This window comes from Serinus canaria, chromosome 5 (genome assembly GCF_022539315.1).
Source record: "Serinus canaria isolate serCan28SL12 chromosome 5, serCan2020, whole genome shotgun sequence".
Classification (NCBI taxonomy): domain Eukaryota; kingdom Metazoa; phylum Chordata; class Aves; order Passeriformes; family Fringillidae; genus Serinus; species Serinus canaria.
Window position 1 is genome coordinate 21881942 of NC_066319.1, and position 17944 is coordinate 21899885.

Consider the following 17944-nt stretch of genomic DNA (forward strand, 5'->3'; position numbering starts at 1 on the left):
TTGCCCTGTGAGTAAGTTACGAACTGCAAAGCAAGAGAAAGTGGAAGATCCTTTCACAAATAATAAACACTTGTTTGTCTCAGATTAAATGCAACACCTTTACATGTGGGCTCCAGCTGGCCATAAGTAGATGCACCTTGCATGGCTGTTACCTTCCTTGCCAATGAGAAGATTATTGAACATCCATCTGCTTAAAGGTTAATAACCTGCTTTTAAAAAGAGGAAGAAAAAAAGGCAAATCTGTTTAGTTTACAGGAATAAAAAATTGTTTTTCATTTAAACTGCCTGAACTTTGCCCTGCCTCAAAGCCATATTCTCCAGCAGAGAAGGAACACGTTAACCTAGGAGCTGTAGCCACATCTCCCAGAGAGAAATTTTTCCATGTGTTTTAAATAACTCCTGTAACTCCACTAAAAAGGTGCAGCTTCAAGAGGAAAATGCACATTTCTAATCTGGGTTCTGCCACTATCTAGTTTAGAGAGAGACTCTAGTTCTTTGGCATCATTTAGGCCAGGAGCAATTTCTGATGTAAACCCATACAAGCAGGATGTTACTGAAACTGGCTTTAGGCTCTCAACACTCTGAACTTTGCCAACATCTGGAGAATCTGGCTTTGAGTGCTTGGGGAGGGAAGGAATTTTTCTCCTACAAGTGAGAGGAATGGATAGGCTTGCAACAGCACCTGCATTATCCATTTCTTTGTGAGATAGAAAACAGCCATGCACCATCTGAAGCAAGCTGATGCTCCCAGACAAATGATGGAAAGGCCAGAGGGGCTCTGTGTATCTTGGTGGGTTGCTGGCAGTTGCTGGGCACCTTCTCAGCTTTGCCTGAGCAAGAAAGACCCTTTCCAGTCCACCCAGCATCTGGGCACAGGGACTTGACTCTTACTGGTCCCAGTGCTGGTGGGTCTGGCAGTCTGAAGGAAACAGTTTTGCAGCTGAGTTTATTGATGGAGCGCAAGCAACAGAAAGGGGCCTCACGAAACACAGATTTCCCTGCAGTGGGACAAGAGCTGTGCCCTGTGAACTGGTGGCGCCCAGACAAACCCTTCCCTTTGTGTGGGGACCAGTGAAACCCAGAGGGCTCAGTCTGCCCCACAGCCCACTGAGCAGCCTCTGGCTGCAGGCAGGCACTTCTGGGAAACCCTGCAGACGCACAGAGGAGAAGAGGATGGGTGAGGCTTGGATGCCTCTGCTAAAGTGGAGCTAGGAGGGGAGGGAGTGTGATGGCCTGTGGGAATATGGGAAACGCTGCCAGCCCCAGGTGTCTTCTCCTAGGGTTTCAAGAGACCTTGTGCTTGGTGCCCCGAGCATGACTGTGCTATGTAAAAGGGGTGGTGCAAGAGCATGGGGAGCTGAGGGTCCCCAGTTCTACGGCCTCTTGTTGCCAAGTCAGCTTCTCCCTGTGTCAGCTGTGATTACCGGCTGCCTCATGAAGGACTGCTTGAGAAAGGCTGGAAGACCTGCAGGAGCCCTTTGAGGCTTAAGCTCTGCTGAAGCAGCCACTGCAGAGCAGTAAGCCAAGGAGACCATCCTGCTCTCCAGCCCATGGCCAGGGTGCCGAGCGGTGCCGAGGCGCTCCCGGAGGCAGCGGGGCGCTCCCGGAGGCAGCGGGGCGCTCCTGTGCCCGCCCGCTGGCTCCTACCCAGCGCTTTGTACGGCAGAGGCAGCAGCCCGTGAGCTGCCACCTGTTGTTAATCTACCCCCGGCTAATCCATTCTGGACTGCGTCAGCAGTTCAAAAGGGCACTGTTAGTATTTTTTGCCAGCTTCAATTAACGTGAGATTTTGGAGGCCCCTCTGATCGCATTTCATCTGTCATGAGTCAGGAACAAACCAGGCAGATTGCAGTTGAGAGGAGAGAAGAGAAGGAGTTTATTGCAAACCAAAACAACAACAGTGTTTGTGCCCCCTTGGCCAGGGTGTCTGGGAAGCAGGGACCTTCTCACTCCTTTCAAAACCTGGAAAACTAAAAATTGGTGACTGGAAATTCCAGCCCTTCACCTCCAAAAAAAAAAAAAAAAAAAAAAAGAAAGAAAAGAAAGCTGCAAGTGCAATAACTTACTTCCAAAAAAGTTAAAAAGAATCAAGCTGCAAGACCATTTGTTCTTTTTTAATATTCCACTGTAATGAACTGGTAATACATGGTTGCATAGGCAATAACATCGCATGGCACAAACCTCATGTGGCAACATTTAAAATGATTTTTTTTATTCTTTTTTTTCCTGAACATTTTTAAAACTTTTTTATTTTTTTTAAATGTTCTACCCCAGGCCGTTAAGCTAAAGAGAAAAAAAAAAAAAAAAAAGGTAGCATTTATACAAGGTTACAATATTTTACAACAAAAAACCAATAATATTGATTGAGGTTTGTTTTCTTTCTTTCTCCCAGTCTCTCTTTCAAGCACTGCACACCTAAACTGATATATTATTATACATTGAAAACTGTCCTTCAAAATCAGTAGTATAAAAGTCCTAGCTCTACCTACCTACCTAGCTATGTGGGGGGAGTGGAGAACCATGTTACCAGCAAAGAGTTAAGGGGGTGTAAGGCTGCTCCCTCACCTCCTCCCAGCTCCCTTCGGGAAGCTGCAAAGGACTGAATGACTTTCCATCCAATTCCACTCCCTTCCCATTTGGGTTTAATTTCTCCCTCGGTCTGTTTGCTTTTTGCTGTGTCAGTCAGAGCAGCAAAATAAACATGGGGCTCTGCTTCTGCTTGATTATTTTTCAATCCTTTTCCAAGAAACTACCTTTTTGCCTTAGTTTGTTTGGAGAGTGTTTCACAATGTGCTGCCCGGTCTGAGTGTACTCTGGGAATCAGGGGAACGCGCCTCCCCACCCCCAAACACCTCCAGTGCAGGAGGAAACCAGCAGGCAGCCCTGCTGGGCAGCACACGGGGTACTCCTGGACCAGGCTGGTGATGCATCCCCCAGGCTGATGGGGCAGGTGAAGCCATGTGTGCTGCAGCTCTGCAACCTCACACGTGACACATTGTCACTGCGTGTGGCCTTTCCCTAACACCCTGCCCATGCCATGGCTCAGGCCAGGCGTGATGCAGCAAGGACGTGTCACCCGGCAGGGATGTGCATTCCGGCAGGGATGGGCGCTCGCTCACAGCCTGCGCGGGGATTTTAGAGGAGAGGGAGGGTGGTTCTCTTTTTATTTTGCTGTCTTGGTCTTCCTCCCTGTAGGCTCTACCCAGGTAGGTGCTGGGGCAGTGAGACCTGAGCTGGGTAGCATATCCTGGAGGGGGCAACTGGAGCCTGATGGAGAGCCTGATGGGGGTGCAGGTGGGTGGCACTGCTGGCAGTAGGTGATGTGCCAGGGGGCTGACCCAGCCCCTCTCCAGGAGCTTGTTGAGGCACAGCAGCCCTAAGAGTCTGGACCAGACCCCGCAGGGCCCAGCAAGCCCAAGTCTAGTTCCCCACTTGTTTCAATTGCTACCAAAGCACTAACTACTGCTTGTAGGCAAGAAGTGCCTCCAAGTGCTTGGCAGTGAGTGGGACCCAACTACTTTTAAGCCAGTGCCAGGAACCCGTGCTGCTCTTGCTATTTACATCCTCCTGGTCTCAAAGCTCTGGGACATCTCTGGGATTCCCAGCCATGGGCAACATAAGGCAGCCACCTTGAAGAATACCTGCTGCATAGCCAGGACTGCTTGGGAGAAATGTTTTGCTCCTCCTTCCATGAGGCTGGAGGGAGAATCTGTGTGAGCCCAGTTTGCTGGGCTGCACCCACAGAGGATGCCAGCATGGGCATGGCAGGTGTTGGGATGGCTGATGCTTGTGAGACATTTTGGTGGTGGATGGGGATAAAGCTTGCAGCCTTGAAGGCAAGTCCAAGCCAGGGAATTGTGATTCAATGTATTGATAGGAGTAAAATACTAAATAAGAAATAAATAGAGAAGAAAGTCATAAATAGAATTGAAAAGTATTAAAATAACAACAATAATAATTAAAAAAGGAATCATCATGGTATCATGAGATTGCAAGATCAGCACTGACCCTGTGACCTTTAAGAAATGCAGTAGCTGTAGGCTGGCTAGGTTAAGATATACAGACATATATATATATATATACACATATATATAAGTATATATATATATTTATACAGTTTTTCATGTTAATTTAACAGCTAGTTTTAAAAACCCTTTTAAATTAATTTTTTTAATGTGTTTGAAGTACAGATGCATGTAGCTTAAAAACTAGCAGAACAACTGCTTTTGAGGGTTTGGGAGGGACACCCCTTCCAGCATTACCCAGAAGTGTGGGTACAGGGGACTGTGCTGGAAGGGCAGCAGCACCCAGGGAGGTGAGGCAGAGCCCAATGGGCAGTGGGGCTGCCTGCAGCTGGATGTGGGGAGGGAGCCCTGCACAAGGGGGTCCAGGGAACAATATTCCCCTTGCCTCGTGGTGTTTTCAGGCAGGCTGAGGGCTGGGCATGCACACTGGTGTTTAAATTAGACTGAATCCAACATGTGCTTTCCACATGAATTTTAAGGTGAGAGAAAGTGGGGGCCAAGCTTCTCTAAATGCCAAGTCTGCTGCCAGGAGACTCTCCTCTCTCTCTCTAACAAGACAGGGATACAGCACTTAATCCTCTGGGCTGTTAAACAGCTCAGATGAAATACTGGCCCCGTGGAAGTCTGTGAGGAAAAGCTATCTTTTAACTTCAGTAGGGAATGCAGCTAAGCTCTTGAATAGATACAGCCCTCCACTGGAGCTGCCTTTAGAGCTTGCAGGCTAAGTGAGACCTGTCCCCATATGCCTGCCTGCCCCACTGCCCTCTCCTTAGCTCTCTTTGTTGCTAATTTCCCTTGTCAGCAATAGTACTGGACTCTTCAGGCAGCAGCCCTAGACTGATTGCTTGCTGACATTGCGAAGCATCAAGATCTCCAGTGTACCTGGGAAAAAGCTCAACACTGTGCCCAGCTGCCTGCACAAATCTGATGGACAAATGGCCTCCTGCCACCAGTCCCTGGGTAGCTGGGAAGCTCAGTGGCTTCTGGGGTACCCAGTGGGGATGTACACACCTCCAACTGGTCAGCATGATCCTGCCTGGTTCGGTGATCAGCATCACTTTCAGCATCTAAGCCACCATGCCTGAGGTCTCAGCTGAATGTTTAGGCTGGGATGTAAATCCTGGCTGCTTGTGATGGGAGAGGCCCTGGTTATGCAGATGATGTTGTGAAATGCATGCTGGCTCCCTGTGCACAGCAGAGAATGCATCTCAGCATTTCTGAGGAGAGAACAGAAACAGCACTACTGGGTTTTTTTTATTCCAGTAAATGTACTACTTTTGACCTAGCAATAGTGTGTCATTAAGGAAGTGTATTGACAGTCTAGGCACTATGGAAATACTTGTATGGCTCATTAACCTGAAGCTGGACATTTGGTTGTAGCTTATTTGGAACTTTTTCCAAGACCACTAGATATTCCTGGACCTTAAACCACAAGATCCCCTGAGCATGAGGAAAGAGGGCAGGGTGACAAACTAGTTTTTCGGGGAGTAGTATGCTGTAGTTCCCTTGCAAATCTTGGAGATGGCTACCCCAGCTCAAGCCCAGCTTGCAGAGCCACACTGTGTGGCTGGTAGTACTCAACTGACTTTCAGCTTCTCCTTGGAGGTACTTCAGAGGGGTAAAAGGATGTTCCAAAATTACTCCATGCACTGTGGTCACTGAAAAACTTGTAAAAGGTTTAGCCTTGCAAAGGAGATGTTACTTAACAGCTCTGTGCAGGTAAGAGCACTGGGATGGAAAAGCAGAGAGATATGTTGGTTCACACAAACCAGAGAAGCTCTGGTCTCTTCTACTTCCTCTGCAAATGAAGAGGATCTGAGGTGGCTGGAGATGGGGCAGTACCACCTTGTTCTCCCCTGAGCCCCTCCCCAGCCTGTTTCCTTTGCTGTCCCTGGTGCAGCAGGGCACTGGGGTGGAGGGCTGAGGGAGGGCCTGTCATTGCACATGTCTGACCCCAGGATGAGATGTATGAGGAATCTGGTGGCCTTGTGCCACCGTGGTGGTGTGCTAGTTCTTGAGCTCTTTCTTAGAGCAGTCTTTCTGGGGACTTGCAGATTTACATAGCAGTTGTGCCTCCCTGCCAGAGCTGCTGTCTCTAAACTGAAGATAATTATTCCTGACCCAGTGAAAGACAGAGAAAATCTTTTCCTGTACCACCATGCTTGTGAGGCTCAACATAGAGCATGACTAGGGAAAGCAAAGCCCAGGCAAAGCCCAGCCTGCGGCATTGAGCCATGCTGGAAAGCTTTTGTTTGCTGGGGTGTATCTCCATCTAGGTCACCAGAGAGCTGGCAAAGACTCTCAGCATGATAACACCATGCTATGGTGGGTCGAGGGGCATCCCCTTCACAGGCCCCTACAACTCTGCTTCATCTCAGAGTACAAGATGGAGTGGGAGCAGGGTAGAAGGAGGTGGACTACTGCTGCCTTTTTTCTAGCTTCAGTTATCTTCCCAGCCCTGTTCCCCCCTCAGCTGTGGGAAGTTGTAGCTCCCACTAAAATGATGTTGGCAGTGTGAGAGAGTCTCTTTGCTGGTGCCAGAGTCCCCATCCAGTCCCTTGCCCAGGGCAGAATATGTGTGTGTGAGTGTGTGTGTGAGTGTGTGTGGGTGGGTGGTGGGATGGGAAAAGCTGCTGAAAGGCCAGTGGGCTCTTGCTCTTTGGAAAGGCATGTCTGGTGTCAGAAAAAACAGCGGAAAGAAAAAATGCCCAGGTTGTTGGGGAGGTGGCAGTGAGAAGGGATGCATCCCATCCCAGATCTTGATGGAAGAGGTGCTGCTCCACAGCCTCCCTCTCCCTGCCTGATCCCAGGAAGCTGGGAGCTGCCACGTTCATGCTGGAAACACTCCACTTACATTAACATATGTACTTTATATGCCTAGGGTAGCTAAAAGTGCTGCATTCAGATCCCCGAGGAGGCAACTGCTGTCAGGAGTCCAGGCGGATGGATTTACTGGGCTGTCCCCAGGAGCTCTCTCCGTGTCTGGCGGGCACCGGGCTGCAGCCCTGTCATGTCGCCCAGGAGATTGCGGCGCTGTGCTCCTTTGCTTTCATCCTCAGGGCAGCGATGCTGGAGGTCTTGCGGTCCGGCTCGCTGTTCAGCTCGTAGCCATTGAGGCTGGGGCTCATCCCGGCCGTGCCGAAGAGGCCACCCATGTGAGTCTGTCCCACGTGGCTACCGGGCCCGGAGACTCCAAGGAACTCGGAGACACCGCCGGCCGCATGGGGGTGAGCATGGGGGGACATGCAGGAGGGCACCGTCTCGCAGGGGACCACGCAGGCAGGCACAGGGGAGGCTGCTCCATTGTTGCCAATCCAAGAGGGGTTCTGGATCTGGGGGTGGGAAAAGAAGCGTCAGGGCTGCCCCATGCAGGATATTTTGGGCAGCTGGCCTGCGGGAATGGACTGTGTCCAGCCCCGGCCTGGCAGAGCACCGAGCGGAGGCGCAGCCGGCGAGACGGGCATGCGGTCCCGTCTGCCGGCCCCTGCCAGCGGCAGCACCCTCAGCCCTGCTGCAGCCGGCAAATCCACTCCAAAACTGTATGCCAGCCTGGACAGGGCCAGGGAGTGCAGCAGGATTACTCACAGGGAGCAGGACTGTGCTCCTTCTCTGCCATAGCATCTGTTTATTTATTCCTCTCCCAGACACTTTTTACTTTTTTTGTACTATGAGCACTTTTCTCAGCAGAGAAAGCTTTGTGTCATCCGTGGTGTTTCTGTGGTCCTACTCATTACGGAGGGATCAGGCAGCAAGCGGTGCTGTGAGGCTGCTCATCCACCATCCTTCTCCAGCTCCGGGCAGCTTTGCCTAGGCAAGGGCTGTTTTGTACCACACAGACATGCCTGTCGGAGCTGAGCCCCCAGCGCAGGCAGCTTCACTGCCCTTCTCCCCCAGCAGGGCCCATCCCGGCAGCATTGCCCACTCAGCTGCAGAGCAGAGCCCTGCAGGGCCACCTCGAGAGACAATCTGGGATCCTGCAGTGCTACTCATAAAATGGTATTGCAGAAGAAGAGAGGAGGGCTCAGTGTTTGGCAGTGGGAATAGGTGTGCTGCAGCAGGGGGACACGTGGGCATGCAGGATGACAGCAGGGAGGAGATGAGCAGCTGGCTGGAGCAAGAGAGCAAAGGGCCCTTCATCCCACTGCCCCTTTCCACTGCTTGCCCTTGGGCCCTCTCTGATCTCTTACGTCCTGCAAATTGCTTTTCAAATTTTGATCTCTTGTGCTGGGAGAGGAGGGCAGTATGGAGGGAGAGAGCAGTGTAAGTTACAAAGGCAGGAGAAGGACATGCTAAAAAGGCTTCTGAGAGTGTTCTCTGCTTGAAAAGCTGCTTTGGCATCTCAGCTGTTTCAAAAGGGTTTCTTGTTCAGTTTATGGGAGACGCCAAGCGGGAGAGAGGTCAAACACTCCCGGCTCTGCTGCAGGATAGCATTGGTACAGCACTGGCTGGGGAGGCAGCTGACAGACAGGGTGTCAGGGAGGGGGTCGCTTCCAGCAGATCTGTGAGGACAGTCAGTTTCAGAGCATCATGCCTACAGAATTGTGCCCTTGAGCAAATTCTGGGTGGTGGGAAGAGGAGTAGAGGAAGGCGGGAGTGCTTTCTGGGGCACAGCCTAGGCCTGGAGCTAGCAAACCCCAGTCTGCCTGGCATGGTCTGAAGTGTTGTGAAACTGGACCGGGCCCAATATTTAGGAGGCTATTGTGCTGACAGGTTTCCCAAGACAGGAAGCTAAGGAGGAAAGACAAGCCTGTCACTTGCTTCCAGGGTCAGGGCAGGAACGGTTTCAATAGGACTCAGAAGCAGCCTCAGGTACCCCAACAAGGCTGCTCTCCTCCCTTCTTCCTGTGGAGCATAAATCTACAACTCCCTTGGAAAGCATCCCCAGATGTCGCCAAGTGTGCTATGTGTACCACAGCCCATCACTGGGAGATTGCTGTGGGAGTTTGTCAGGGGAAAAATGCTTTTATCCAACCACCATGTCCAAGGGGCATCGAAACCAGACGCGGTCACAGGAAGCCTCCCTGGGATCTGCTATTCTTTAGGCATGAATTAGCCTATTGGATTTCTTTCAAACCAGTGGGAAGTTAGTGGGCAGCAGCACATGTGATAGGATGTGCTGAGCAGGGTGACCTGTGCCCAAGGGTGCTGCTCTATATCACACAGTGCTGGGCCTGGTACCTGCTTTAAAGATGGCTGCTCTGGGCCAGGGCAGGAGGGAGCCAAGCAGAACACCTGACTAAAAAACTGCCCTTCAGCCCTTCAGTGCCTGGCAGTATAGCCCCGCTGTCCCTGCTGCCTTGCCTAAGGGCAGGTGGATGTGCCTGAGAAGTGAAGCATGGCTTGGGGACCCAAGCCATGGGTGGGTCCCAGAGGCAGCGTGTCCAGCAAGCGCAGTGCCCAGGCAGGGGAGTGCACTCACCTGGGCGTAGTTCTCAGCACGGGTGAGCAGAGGCAGCTCGTAGGCGGTGGAGAAGTGGGTCCGGACCTGCTGCATCTGACCGAACCGCTCCCGCTTGCGCCACTTGGCTCGCCGGTTCTGAAACCACACCTGGGGAGAGGCGACAGCAGGGCTGTGACCAAGGGCAGCCCGGCAGTGGCTGGTAGCCCGGCAGCCCTGAAGAGCCCACCAGAGGGCAGGGCCACACCAGGCGGGTGGTTTTGTGTGGCACGGAGAAGGGCACTGCTCCAGACACATGCTCTGCAGGGGAGAGACAGTCCTCCCCTGCTTCTTCTGAGGGTCTGGGGCCAGCCTGCGCTCCTAGAAAGGGAACACTCCAAGCAAAAGGGGATGTCCATCTTCTGGTGCACAGCCTCTCTAGGGACATCCCCAGCTCTTGCCTCCCACAGCCTGATTTGCCCTGGAATATCCTGTCTTCCTCTCACCCCTGAATCTGTTTTACCCAGGCTCTGCCTGCAGCTCTCCTGCTGTCAGCCAGTCTCAGAGGAGAAGTGTGAATACATCTGTGTGTGCTGCTGCCAGGCTGAAAACAGCAGTGATGGGGCTTTCCCCAAGACTAATCCTGGCTATGATGATGCCATTGACTGCAGCTTGCATTTCTCACCAACTCTCTCATTTTTCTTAACCGCAAAAAGAAATACAAAGCCAAGCACCCCTTCCCTCCTTAGCTGCAGGAAAGGACAGGTGTCCTTCTATATCATCCTTTGGTTTTCACTGAGTTTTCTTTGCAGGGTTTGCTACTCTTTACTTCACAGTGCTGCTCAGATCCCTTCAAGGCAAAGACCAAAATTCTGTTTCTGCTCTTATTTTTACTGGCTTGACATCAGTGTGGATTATTGCACTGTTGTCAGCACCATTGCTCCTGATTTGCATCAGCCTGAGAGAGATCAGAGCCTGGCCCAGTGTCTTCAAAGCCTCTTGAAGCTTGTGAGTCAGGGAAACACATCAATCAAGAGCTGCTTTGAAGGCACTGAGAGATGAGGGCGATCACCAGGGGCTGGGTTGTGCAGGTCACGCCAGTGCATGAAAGGAGCACTCCTAGAGCCTCTCAGCTCTGCTTCGAGTTTTGCACGGTGACTCGCTGCGGGGGGCCAGAGGGGGTACTGCTGACAAGCAGCTTGGCCCTTCCCACGCCTGGCCCTTCGCTGCTTGCCGGGCACCTGGCGAAAGCAGACACCAGGTAGGAAGCTCATGCCTTTGCAGGACAGCAGGACAAGCCAGGTCCTTGCCACAGGGTAGGATGGCAGGACAATTTTTGCAGGGGCAGGAATGCTGCGGTACCTGCAGCCTGAATCAGTGCAGCCAGAAGCTGCTGCGGGGAGGGATAAGGGGTTTGGTTTTCTGGTCTGAGCTGACCTTTCTGCTTGTGCTGGAAGACTTGTTTCAGGCTCTCCTGCTTCAGTTTCTGCCTTCCACCACATAGACAGCCTCATGCTGGTCTCTCACAGCCAGGCCTGTGGTATGAGTAGGCAGCTGAGGGTCTGGCCATGCACTGGGCTCTGCTTTGGGCAGGGAGCCGACAGTGCAGCTGCCAGGCACGTGCTCCTCATGAAGGCTGTGGATAGCACAGGGTTTAGTGCCCGGCCCCATGGCCATGGCGATGCCACTGGCATGGGCCATCCACAAGCTGGCCAAAGCAGCAACCTGCTACCAACCCCCTACCCCAAATCAAAAACCCTGTGAGTGTTTTCAGTAGGTGCAAAAAGCACCGGGAGAAGCATCCTAACATTATCCCAGCTGCGCACACGCTGCACATGCAGAGCGTCCTACTGGAGCAGGTTTGATGCCTCAGGCATCTGTCTGTTTTTCTTCTACCTCTTCTTGGCACAGCCACTCCAGCCCAGCTGCAGGCCAGTCCCAGGGCTGGCCTGGATCACACCGCTTTGATCTGCAGATTCAAAGTTAGCGGTGGTGACCTGGTTCCTCCTCAGGCGGAGGAGGCCCCGCTGTGCACAGAGGGGTGCGGAACAGGTAGGGAGCAGAGTGCTGGCTGTGCACGGGGCTGGGATGAACATATGCCAGGCATACACGGCCCTTCCCTGTGTGGGGAAGGCCCCGGCAGCCTTGCCCGCCTGAGCATCCCACCTGGGAGCAGGGCGGCCGAGCTCAGGCCCCCACGGCAGGGTGTGGCTCTGCAGCGTGCCCTTCGAAGGCAGCAGTGCAGGGTCTGTGCCCTCTTCTTCCCAGGACAGCACAGCAGCTGCCTTGACAGAGCACAGTGAGGCCTTGGCCTCTGCTCTAACACATTCATGCATTGGATTGAACAGGGCAAAGTGATTTAAACTGGCAGTGCCCAAATTGCCACGTGGCTGGTGGGCTGGGATGATGTGACAAGTCATCACATTAGGCTGAAGAAGAAGAGTGTCTTCAGTCCAAATGCTGGTGTCACAGGCACCAGAGAAACTCGGAGAGCTGACAGTGAGCTCTGAAGCACTTGTGGCAAGGTTTGGACTGCTTTTTAAAGCTTTCCTTTCTCCTCTGGTCCAAATCCTTATAGGCTTCTTGGTATCTTGCAAATGGGTTTCTCCAGGCCCCCACAGTGCTCCGGGGAAAACAAGACAGGCATGGCAACGTATAATGTGAAAATGTCAGCAAAAAACCTCAACTAATCCTCAGTATTTCCACAGTCTTAGAAGACACCTGCTTTTAAAAAGCAAATCTAAACCCAAACAGAAGTTCATTTTCCTTTCATTGCCTGTCACTCCTTGTCAAGAGCGGCTGTTGTGGGATGGGAATGTGACAGTGGAGGTTGCAGTGGCTAGTGCAGCATGTTCTCTGGGGTCAGGACGGGCTACTTCTGCTGTGCAGGGGCCAGCAGTCACTGTGGACTGAGTCTCAGTGTTAGCAATTGCAGTAGGAGTGTATGGTAATGTCCTGTATCTGACTCCTGCAGACAATGCTTTGATAAGACTTGATGTACCAAATCAGCCTTGTAAAAACCTACAGAACAAAGGATGTTTCATGCTTCCATAAAAATTCGGCTATATGTGGTACCTAAATCCATATGCATACACAGCTGATGTACTGCTGGGGGTGGAGAGGTCAGAAGTGGCCTGAGACAAAGCAAGGAGGCTCCTGCTCACTCTCTTGCTGCCTCTACCCTCACCCCCAGTGGGCACTGCCAGTCTGCCCCTGCCACCAAGTCCTGTGTGCCCTGCACAGGGCACAGGTGGATGGGCTCAGTTGCGTGTTTACCCAGACCACTGACCGTGTCTGGATAGTTTGGGGCTGCATCACTGATTTGTCCCTCCTCCAAGTGTTTTCCCCTCTCTCCTGCCCATGCCATGGCAGCGGTGCGTGAGGCTGACCTCTGCACATGTGCTGGGCTGGTGGCAGCTGTGGGGTTGTGCTCGTGCCCTGTGCTCAACACACCTCACTGCATCACTGCTCTGATGCAGGTGAGAGCTGCCCACCATGCTCAAGTCTCTTGTGCTTTTACTCTCTTCTGGCAGCCTCAGAGCATCCATTCTCCCCATTCCTGTCCTCTCACCCTGCTACCCTCCTCTCTGCTCGGCCTCCATCTGTCTGTGTTCAGGACCCCATCCCTCTGTCAAAGGCCAGGCTGTCTCCCCTCTTGCCAGAGATGGACACCAGCCCTTTGCTTTTCATACTGCAAGAACAGAGCCAGAATTCATCCTTGAGTGCTGAAACTGGACACCATTTTATCAGTGGCCTGGAATGGGAAATTGGAGCCTGGGATGAGAGAATTGAATAACTCGAGCTTGTTTTCATTTCATGTTTAATTTCCTGCAGGCTTAGCTCAGTCTTTCCGCTCCTTCCACCAGCCTCCCAGGGTTTTATGGGGGAAAAGGGATCAAGATATATTACTTCTTGCTCTGCTTTGCTTTTTTTCTTTTCTTTTTTTTCCAAGGCGGTGATTTTGCTACAGCGGAGTTTGACATTTCCCTCTCACTTTCAAGCCCCCGCCGCATCACAGGGTCACCACCAAAAACATTTCATTAATGATCCCAGCAATCATAAAGCTGACTCCAAAGGGGGCTGGCTGAGGGGTTATATTCCCTGGCTGCAAAGCCTCCTTCCAGTCCCATCCCTTTCTCCTCTCCCAGAGAGCAGTCCAGGAGGCAGATACTGATAACCCAAGGCAGCCAGGGCCAGGCTGGCATGGGCTTGGGATGTGCCTGTGTGTGTTTCTGTGCAAAGGGAAGGAATAATGTGTGAATACATGTGTCTGCCTTGTTTTTCTAGTGCCACTGCCTCAGACATCTGCTGCAGACCTGGATGAGCTGAAAGAGCCTCAAGCAGTTGCTGGTACCAAGCAGAAGCTCTTTCTGGGCTCTGCAGCCCCAGACATGGAAGAGGAGAAGAAGGAATGGGATATACATGGTGCATAGGACCTGCATGAACACAGCACCCCCTGTGCAACCTTGCAGGTTTGTGGCTGAGCCATAGGAACCTCTTCCTGGCCTCTGCACAGAGCTTATTCATGGCTCCCACTTTGGAAAACAGGGATGTGCACTATCTTAATAGTACATGGAAACAAGGGGCAAGGTTGTGGGGAGTAGACAGGAAAATGTTGCGCTGCATCACAGGGGGAATTAACTTTGACATTGTTAGACACCAGTACAGATGGCTGGAAACTGAGGCAGGCAAGGAAATGGAGCAGGAGAGGGGCCAGGCACGGAATGCCACTGCTTCACAGACAGTATGGTCCACCTCATGTATGCTGCTGGCATGGGCTCTTACCCAGACACCAAAATCTCTGGCAGCTACTTCACTAATGAAGCATGAGCTTGGGAAAAGGATGGAAAAATCAGAGCTGCAGAGCCTGTCTGGGCTCTGCATCTGCTCCTGCCTGCAGTGCAGCTGGTTATGCTCCCCAGGAAGCCAAGCCTGGCCAGAGGGGATGACCTCCAGCCAAAAGCTGTAAGAGGGAGCATCACACCTTAAACCTGTGCCTTGCCTTTCTGCCATCTTGCTTTGCTTAGTTCAGCTTTGCAGGCAGCTGAAGTTGGTCTCCAAAAAATCATTCCAGGGCAGGATTATCCCTTAGATGACCATATCTTCCTTGGGAGAGGGGCTACTGAGCTTCCCTCAAAGCCCATGGGGCTGCAGCAAGTGTGTGCCCAAACACCCCACAGCAGCCAGAGCCTTTCCCTATGCAATGGAGGGTGCCTGAGTAGCTAGCAGCTCTTTGGCTTGTAGGGGAAAAGTAGTGAGGGGCTGGTGTCTAATTTGTGATTTCCACCCTCTAGCCCTTGATTCTTGGTCCTTGCAGCAGGCATTTGCTTCACCATCAGCCTCCTGAGCTGCAGCCCCATGCCCATACCCACTCTTGGGCTGTGAGCTAATGGCCCTTGATGCCACGCTGCTGGTATTGGAAGACCCCACAGAGCAGAACGGCCCAGGGGTGGAAGATCAAAAACAAGGCTAAACAAGGCTAAACAAGCTGTGGAACACCCCAGAGGTGGAGACAGGCACTAGGTTGATTCACTCAGGCTTTAGTCTCCAGAAGCCTCCCTCATGGGAAGAGCAGCCCTGTGCCACCTCAGACTGCACCTCCGTGCCACTGCCATGCCAAGGGCACGCAGCTCCCTAACCAGCAGCCTCAGCCCCTGGGAACACATCTGAGATACCAGCACCTGGGCTGCCTCTGGGCCTGCCCAGCCTGCACCTGCTGCTCTGGGCATCAGCCTGCTGTCCTTGCTCTCCAGTGACAGGAGTGTGCTGTGCTGCTGACCACGAGGTGCTGGCCTGGTGCCAGCCCATGGCCCAGCTCACCGGGTCCTTCCCAGCAGAGGCAGGGAATGACTGAAATGCAAGTGCTTCCCCCTTTCACCATGGGGTAAGTGTGTGAGCAGCCAGGCCACTCAGACAAGCCCTGCAGCAGCTCTGTCCCACGAGCCCTGTCATCGCCATCCCAAGTGAGAGGTGGCACTGGTAGCGAGGCTGCTCTTGGCTGCCTGTGGCAACAGGCCACTGGCACGCTTATCTCAGAGCAAGCTGAAATTCCTCTTTGCCAAATATACTCCTGGCTACCTAGGGAGCTCTTCTGCCCTCGGCTGAAGTGTGATCCAGTAGTAAAGTGAGGCAAAACCCCAAAATGAAAGGTCATATGTAAGGAATGTGTAGATTGCATCTGCCTCACCTGCCCTGGCTCTGATGGACAGCCCTTCACACTGCCTGGGACGACACAGTAGCTGCAAACCCTGGCTCAGAAGGGAGCAGGAGGAGCTCACCACCCTCCAGCACCTCATTCTCATTCCTGAGCTGAAGGAATGTCATGCACTGTGCAGCCAGTAACCCGATGCTATGCCTGGCCTCCCGGGAGACCCCATTAGCACTTGTGGTGTGTTCTTGCGAAATGAAGAGCTGCATGCAGTGGCACAAGTAAAGAGCTGATGTTTGCAGCACTGCCTTGCTCTGCCTACCCCGTGGTGCTCAGCATGCTGGGCCAATGGGAATCACGCTGCTGCCTGCTGAAACACAGCCATGTCCAGCCTGAAGAGAAACAGCTGTGGGGAGGAAGAGCGCACCAGCCCTGAAAACCAGTTTAGGCAAGCACACAAGAAAAGTTCTGCTTCTGGTTGAATTCAGAAGTGAATGTACAAACTAAAATGGACTTAAGCATGGATGTGGGCCTTATTTGCAGCAACTACTTATAAAGTAGCTGTTGCCTGGGAGCTGGGAATATTCCTGGCATTAAAGATAGAATCAGGTGTCTCCATGAGCCAATTATTCTTGATGCTTGTGCAGGTTCTGGGGGTGGTGAGCTGCCAAATGCCTGCAGACAGAAGTGACAGGATTAGCTGTGCTGGAGAAGGAGCTGGCCACCAAGGTCTGAGCTGCAGATGTCCGCCCTTGCAGTGGTGCTCCTTTTTGCACATGTTTCTGAGCCCTGGCATGCCTCCTGCTTAACCTTGACTCACAGGAAAGAGCAGTAGTCAGAGAATCATTCCCCCCTCTGATGTGCATTTTGGGTCTGCTGGCCCCCCAGGTTAGTTCAAGGGAGCTAATTCATGAGAGCTGGCACCTGTGTGGGTGGGGGTGATTGAGACTGTTAACAGTGTGGCTGTTTGACTCTCCTGCTTCTCCTGAGGTGGTGGCTGCACCTTTTGCCTCCAGATCTCCAGCTTTCGTGCAGTCTCAGCACCCGCCAAACAGCAACAAGAGCTGCCTCTCTTGCATCACCACATGTTCTCTGGCACTGAACTCCCAGTCACCCTGCAGCCCCGTGTGCCAGAAAGAGCTGATGGTGTGGAAAAGCTTGCTCCCACTCAGACTAATGAACCTGTGTCCACCGCAAGCCTCCTGAAGAGAGCAGGTTTTGTGCAAGCTTTGCTCAGGGTGGCGGTGAGGCTGACCCACCTGCTGTCCCATTAGTTCAAGGGCAAGAGGTGTTTCTGTGAGCACTGGATTGCAGGACACCAGACCAAATAAGGGAGGTGACACCAGTGTCAGACGTGGATGTACCTCCTTGCCACATGGATGTACCTCCTTGTGCATTCCCTGTGCCACAGGCTCTGGTTAGGGCTCAGCTGCCTGCAGCTTATGGTGGGGCTGCAAGGGAACCTCAGAGGGTTTTTGCAGCTCATCCACCCCTTACCCAGCCCCAGGATTTCCCCCATACCTGTACACGAGCCTCAGTGAGGTCTGTCCTCATGGCTAGCTGCTCCCTGGCATAGACATCTGGATAGTGGGTCTTCTGGAAGACCTTCTCCAGCTCCTCCAGCTGGTAGCTTGTGAAGGTGGTGCGGTTCCTCCGCTTTTTGCCCTTGTTGCTCTCCGAGTCAGCCTTGTCCATGGGGCTGGGGAGGTCTGTGCTGGCCCTGTCCTGGGGCACTTTCACCCCGGCCTCCTTCACGCTGAGGTAGCTGCTGTCCATTGCTGAAGGGTCGGAGCTTGGCTGCAAGTCAGGCTCTCCCAAACCGCTTTCCTTACCTGTTTCAGTGGGAGGTAGGGGAGGGCAGAGGAGGGCAGGTTTGACCAGGGGTAGGGGGCAGGGAGAGAAAGAAAAGGAAACACATGTAAATCTTTTGACCTACTTTGCCCAGCACAGATGGGCAAGAGGAGGTTGGGGCAAGCTCTCTCAGCTTCTACTCCCTCTCAGAGACCCAGGTGGGAGGATGAGCCCTGCACACCCCAGAAAGACCTTCAACCTCTCAACAAGTCCTTCAACCTCTCAACACCCACATCACGGCTGAACATCATGGAGCACTACATTCCTTGGTCCTGGCCACAGGAAAGCTCTCTGAGAGGTACCCATCTACTCCTTGCACCATGCAGGTCCCCTGCCACCAGCCCATCTGTGCTCTCCTGCTGAATAGCACAGCATAGAAAACCAGGTGTACAGAGCAGCCACGTGAGGTGCTTGGTGGGATCTGTTTTCAGCTCCTGCATCCTCAGGCAGTGCTGGTGTGTCAGCAGAGGTGCTCCTGACTGACACCCCCAGTCACCCCCACAGCCTTCCGCCAGGACTTGCACTGCTTTTGGCAAAGAGGTT

The 17944-nt window shown here is 52.7% G+C and overlaps 1 protein-coding gene across 4 annotated transcripts in view; it reads right to left on the reverse strand.

The window, feature by feature from the left end:
- Nucleotides 1–1873: 1873 nt before the first annotated feature.
- ALX4 (ALX homeobox 4) overlaps nucleotides 1874–17944 on the reverse strand; it is a 44645-nt gene continuing 28574 nt past the window's right edge. For 3 of the 4 annotated variants that reach the window (XM_050974827.1, XM_050974825.1, XM_050974826.1), the window contains 3 exons: nucleotides 17072–17382; nucleotides 9445–9573; nucleotides 1875–7357 (listed from right to left, as the gene is read on the reverse strand). In XM_050974827.1, the coding sequence (XP_050830784.1) occupies nucleotides 7034–7357; nucleotides 9445–9573; nucleotides 17072–17382 (764 nt within the window). In that variant the 3' untranslated portion in view covers nucleotides 1875–7033. Of the gene's footprint in view, nucleotides 7358–9444; nucleotides 9574–17071; nucleotides 17383–17944 lie in introns of all 4 variants that reach the window. The other variant, XM_009102141.4, reaches the window with a different exon arrangement.